The following is a 5,901-nucleotide window of genomic DNA, read 5'->3' as shown; positions in this document are numbered from 1 at the left end:
TGGGCGTGCAGCAACAACATGAATCTTCACTCGTTCAAGGAACCAATACCAACTGTCTATGTTCTCATTCTCAACAAATGCAAATGCGAGCGGAACTATTTGGTTGTTGCAATCTACACCGATTGCGGTGAGTATCTGATCTTTATACCTTCCAGTCAAAAATGTGCCATCAATACAGATCACCGGAAGAAAAAACTGAAATGCTCTAACACAAGCACCTATGCAAAAGAAGGCTCGTTGCATAATTCTTTGTCCCCCTAGTCACGGCTGGTACGAGGTATGTGTCATAAAAGCTTCCAGGATTTCTAGCAGCAACCTGGGATAACATACGAGGTAGGTTATTATATGAAGCCTCGTATGTGCCGAACCGCATCTCCAACACCCTTTGTTTAGCCCTCCATGCCTTCAAATAACTGATGGTGTACTGGTAAGTCTGCTCAATGTATCGAACAATCATTTTTGGCTCATAATTAAGGTTGTCCATAATAAACCCATACATTTGCTTTGCAACAAAGTCGCATGATATATTGCGATGCGAGGGAAGAACTTCTGACAGCAAACAAGTGTGCTCTGTGACAATGGAACATTTCCAGTTGGACTTCCATTTTCCCTTGAATGCATGTACTCGCCATGGACATCCATCATTCATACACTTCACCTCATATTCTTTACTGCCAGGCTTTACGACTCTGAATTCTCGTTTCAATGATATTGCCCATAGTCTCACAGCATCTTTTACGGCTTCAATGTTTGGATATGTTGCACCTTGCACTACCTCATTCCCTCTGTACTCCCACTCCTGATTTCGTACATCTTCTGCGACATGACTGCCAAAACCATGCTCCTTCCACTCTTTTGGCAATGAGTACTGCTCGTCATCAGATGAGCCCTCATATTCTTCCATCTCTATTGCGGTTTGGTCTTCTGCCTCCATCTCGTCCACAATGCTATGTATCATCTCTCCCTCATCAGCAAGGCCCTGTGGTCCCATGTTTTGATTCCCTGTCTCTTCTGACTCATCTCGCTCAACATAATTGGTCTCTCTTTGAATACTCGGAGTTTCTTGATCTGCACAATATTGGATTTCATTTTGTGTCTTCTCCCGGATTTGAACAAGAATGGCCAGAGGCCACCCACGCTTTAGAGCTGCTTGCATGTACTTCTGCCAGTCATCAGTGCTGTGTATCATCATCAATTCCCATAATTCACTTTCTACCTCCCAATTAACAAGAGACTGGACAGTGATCACATGTGTCAACGGATCAACATGGAACCCACGCTGCAGCCACTTACATATGGAACCAAAACTCCTTTCCAGAGGTTTATCCATGCCGCTAGATGTGCGCTTAAAGGCAGAAAGATCTACTCCATTTGGCTCATACATAACATTGTATTCACCATAAAATACTTGAAACTGCATCTTGCTCGACATATCTGTATATCACATAATACTTATCGAGTTATACTCTTTACTTCACTACCTTATTCAATAATCCGTAAAAACTAAGTATGAAATTCAACTACAACGTATAAGTATTCATAACTACGTGATGACACTCAAATTCTATACTGCATATGCCAAATTCTATTCTAAATCATAATTAATTTATAAACACGTCTCTAATAGTACTGCAATTGTAATAATAAATGCGTAGAACTAATTTTCTAAACTAATTTACTACTACGTAACTACAATCTAAAGTATCATTAAACTCCTACTTAAATGGTTTTACTATAGCACTAATTAAATTAAATTACTCACCCCTACTTAAATTACTCATACTTAAATACGTAGTACTTAAATATAACAATATATAAACTAAATGTACTAACCTGCAGATCACAAGTGCTGAATTCGGCAGGGCTTCGCCGCTTTCCTTCTCCTCACTCCTCTCTTTTTTTCTGGATTTTTGGTGGAATTTTCGGGCTCAAATGAGGAGGAAATGAGAGGGTTGAAGCTTATATAGGGGGCCATACCCCGGTCGCCCGAGGGGGGGGGGCGACAGGCCCCCCTGCCGCGCCCGTGGGCTGGGCCCAGCGGTCGCCCGAGGGGGGGGCGACAGGCCCCCCTGTCGCCCGTTGGGGGGGGCGACAGGCCCCCTTTTTTCAGGGACCTCGTTGCAAATTTAAAGAAAAAAAATTATAATTAGGGCCTGTCGCTCTTTGGGAGGACGACCGGGGGATATTTTTGAAATATTTCAAAACGGACATATATTTTTGAAATTTTTATTTTTTAAAAAATATAAAAAAAGAAAAAAGCGCGATGGATCGTGTAAATTTCTGCAGAAGAGCGCATGCACACGGGTCTGCTGACCAAAGAATAAGAAGATCCGAGTATTCAGGAGGAAGCTAGACCAGAAACTGGAATTCTTCTCGCTTTGGCAGCTAGTATCCCCAGATGGCAAGTGCTGCAGCTATTTTCCAACGCAAGCTGGCACGAGCCGCAGAATTCCACGGCATCCTTGTTGTCTCGGTGCTAGAGGCGGCGAGACAAGACAATGGTGGCCGTGCTCCAAGAAGAAAACAGGTGGGAGGTGGCGTCCTGGGAGCTGCCACATTAGGCCTTGTTCGGTTCAATCCCTCCAGTTCTCCTCCAATCCCTGATATCCCCTTCAATCGCCTTCAGTCCCCTCCAAACCGAACCAGCCTTACAGATAAGACGCCGAGACTCTGAGTGAGTCCTGGTGACAAAATTCTATCAGAATACTTAATCTTTTGTTTGGTGCACTTCATTCTTATAACAAAATCTACATCAGGCAACATTTTTCTTCGGCTGTGTTTGGTTCTAAAATTTCTCTCTCCAAACTTCACTATTCACCTATCACATCAAATCTTTTACCTCATGCATGGAGTATTAAATGTAGTTAAATAAAAAAACTAATTACGTAGTTTTGATGTACACGACGAGACGAATCTTTTGAGCATAGTTAGGTCATGATAGGACAACAATTACCACAAATAAACGAAAAGTGCTACAGTGTGCTACAGTATTCGATGCGACTCTTTTTACCACTATTTTACGGATCTAAACACACAGCCTTGGATCCAAAAGGGGAAAAATCGCCGATCCGATCCATCCATTATTGCAAAGTAGGCGCGCCATCGTCAGCAGCGCAGCGTGTTGACCCCAAGTCGACGACGTACGGAACGCAGACCGTGCCGTGGCCTGACCGTATCCTTGCCCTGGAAACTACCTACCGTCTACCGAGGCCCGAGGGTTAGTGGTAACCGGATTGTGACCCGAGTGAGCTTTGCTCGATGGCTCTGCCCTATAAAAGCCCGCGGTGCCCAGGCGGCAGTGGCACACCACCGGCCGGCCAGCCTCCGCATCCTAGCCTTGTGATCGCTCGAGCGGCGAACCATGAGGAATCAGGTCTTCGCGGTGCTGGCCCTCGCCGGCGCCGCGCTGCTCGCCGCGGCCGGCGGCGCCAGCGGGCAGCAGAGCATCATCACGCGGCAGGTGTTCGAGAGCATGCTCAGCCACCGCGGCGACAGCGGCTGCCAGGGCGCCTTCTACACCTACGACGCCTTCACCCAGGCCGCGGCCAGGTTCCCCGCCTTCGGCACCACCGGCGACGACCGGACACGCCGGCGGGAGCTCGCCGCCTTCTTCGGCCAGACCTCACATGAAACCACCGGTAGGGTACCCTTCGCGCGCGGCTAATTAACCTTTTCTTATTCGATTAAGCTTTGCCACATCAATGACGACGCGCGCTCTGTGCGATGATCCCGCCGGTAGGTGGATGGTCAACTGCTCCGGGCGGACCGTTCGCCTGGGGATACTGCCGCGTGGAAGAACAGAGTCAGACGGACCCACCCTACTACGGACGTGGACCCATACAACTCACTCAGTAAGATGGATTCATCTTTAATCTTCCATCACCTGGTAGCTAATCTTCCATCACCTAGTAGCTAATCTCGCTCACCTCACCTGCACTGCAATTAACGACGTTGGCAACAGCAAATACAACTACGAGCAGGCCGGTCGGGCGTTGAATCTGGACCTGGTGGGCAACCCTGACCTGGTGTCGCGCAACCCCGTGGTGGCCTTCGAGACGGCGCTCTGGTTCTGGATGACGCCGCAGGCGGCGAAGCCGTCGTGCCACGACGTGATCACCGGCCGCTGGGCGCCCGGCGCCGACGACCGCCGCGCGGGGAGGCTCCCCGGCTACGGCCTCCTCACCAACATCATCAACGGCGGGCTCGAGTGCGGCAAGGGCCAGCCGACCGACGGCGACAACGACCGGGTCGGGTTCTACAGGAGGTACTGCAAGATGCTCGGAGTGGCGGAAGGTGGCAACCTGTCCTGCGAGAACCAGACGCCGTACGCACCCGCCGGCTAATTAAATATCGCAACTGAAATATATAAGCAGTGCTAATAATAATAATAATAATAATAATAATAATAATAATAATAACAGCCACCGCACCACCACTGCGCCTGGTTACATTATAGTAGTACTTGCTTATGACTACGCTTGCTATATATAGCCTTCACATGTACGAGTGATGTTAGTTGGAATAAAGCTAGCAATGCAAGCAAAGGCAACATTTTGTATGATGCTTATGTGTACTTCAGTCCCGTCTTTTTTCCGAGATGGTATGGAGTATACATGTCGCATATCTACGTGCATCCTTAATTCATCTCGAGATATACTACCTTCGTCTAAAATTATAATTTATTTTAACTTTTTAGATACATATATGTGCTACGCACCTGCATCTACACTATGTGCAGATACGTAACAAAAACTATCTATCTGTAAAAAAATCAAAATGAATTGTAATTGGGACTGATGAAGTAGATGCATTGCGTTCAACTCTCTCAGCCCCGAATAAATCGCTACCACTAGTGCTATCTCTATACATTAGAGTTTTTTTAGATACCTCTATACACTAGGAATAATTAGCAATGGGGGATAGGACCAACATCAACGGCGGTGGGCTATTGGGGTGGGGAATCTCAACTGGGCCAATAATAAACCAACATCAACGGCGGTGGGCTAATTGGGCTGGGGCGATAAAAATCCAAGGTTAGCCAGCTAATCACACAAATAGATCGAGGACTTTTCCGGGGCTCGCTCGAATTTTTTTTTCTAACAGGAGCGAAGATGGGCGAGTGAAACTTCAAGTTTTTGTGGGGCCCGATATCCTGAATAGCGAATGGGACCTCGACAAGTGCATGTGCCAACCCTGTAACTGAGACTTGAAAAGGCTCTGCTCTGTAGAGTAGCGGCGCGGCGCGACAAGATGTCTGCAACTAGTATAATCTTGTGGCCTTCTCACATGCGTACCCCTAGCCGATCAACGAGCTGACCACGAGTCAACGCAAAAGGCTCACCGTAACCTTACCATCGCCCAGTACGATCTCATTGCATGGCGCAAAATATCTGCAACTCATCCGTGCTGACCGCCACGGTGCGTGGTAGCCAGACGGTGACCTGACCAGTACCTCGATCGCTCGGCACGACACGGCCGAAACCCGAATGGCAGGGTGAGCATCAAGCGAGAAGCCACGCCGAGGAAGGCTTCCAAGTCGTGCACGGGCACACATTTTGATACACATTTGTTTGTGAAAAACTTGACAGCTATTAAAGAAAGTATAGATTTTCTGACCACACAAAATATGTTTCAGCACTTCTGCACTTGGAAAATGTGAGCCAAGTGCCACAGACCTAATGTATCATCCTGGGCCACAACTTGGAAATGGGCCATGTTGAAGGCCCAGAGAACGTTTCGATTTCTGGAACCCGATGGGCTCATTCCTTGAAAGTTCATTCAACAACAGCGTTGACGGGTTAAAAAGAATCTTTTCCTAAAGCGGATTTGGAAATCCAAGTGTTGCCAGTAACGTCAAGTTCTTGTTTTTTTTTTTGCACTGTGATGTGGATATTAAATGCA

General features: G+C 47.3%; 1 protein-coding gene across 1 annotated transcript; it reads left to right on the top strand.

The window, feature by feature from the left end:
- Positions 1-3,291: 3,291 nt before the first annotated feature.
- LOC120691508 (chitinase 11-like) lies at positions 3,292-4,654 on the top strand. The gene is made up of 3 exons (XM_039974584.1): positions 3,292-3,638; positions 3,740-3,851; positions 3,962-4,654. The coding sequence occupies exons 1-3, from the start codon at positions 3,362-3,364 to the stop codon at positions 4,341-4,343; spliced, it is 771 nt and encodes a 256-aa protein (XP_039830518.1). The 5' UTR covers positions 3,292-3,361; the 3' UTR covers positions 4,344-4,654.
- The last annotated feature ends 1,247 nt before the right edge of the window (positions 4,655-5,901 follow it).

Source organism: Panicum virgatum, chromosome 9N, assembly GCF_016808335.1.
Source record: "Panicum virgatum strain AP13 chromosome 9N, P.virgatum_v5, whole genome shotgun sequence".
NCBI classification, from domain to species: Eukaryota; Viridiplantae; Streptophyta; class Magnoliopsida; order Poales; family Poaceae; genus Panicum; species Panicum virgatum.
This window is presented reverse-complemented; position numbering and strand designations above follow the sequence as displayed.

Bases quoted from the DNA above. Each gene is read 5' to 3' on its own strand.
- LOC120691508 (XM_039974584.1), top strand. From the start codon at position 3,362: ATGAGGAATCAGGTCTTCGCGGTGCTGGCCCTCGCCGGCGCCGCGCTG. The intron at 3,639-3,739 runs GTAGGGTACCCT...TCCCGCCGGTAG, and splicing joins GACCTCACATGAAACCACCG to GTGGATGGTCAACTGCTCCG. The intron at 3,852-3,961 runs GTAAGATGGATT...CGTTGGCAACAG, and splicing joins GGACCCATACAACTCACTCA to CAAATACAACTACGAGCAGG.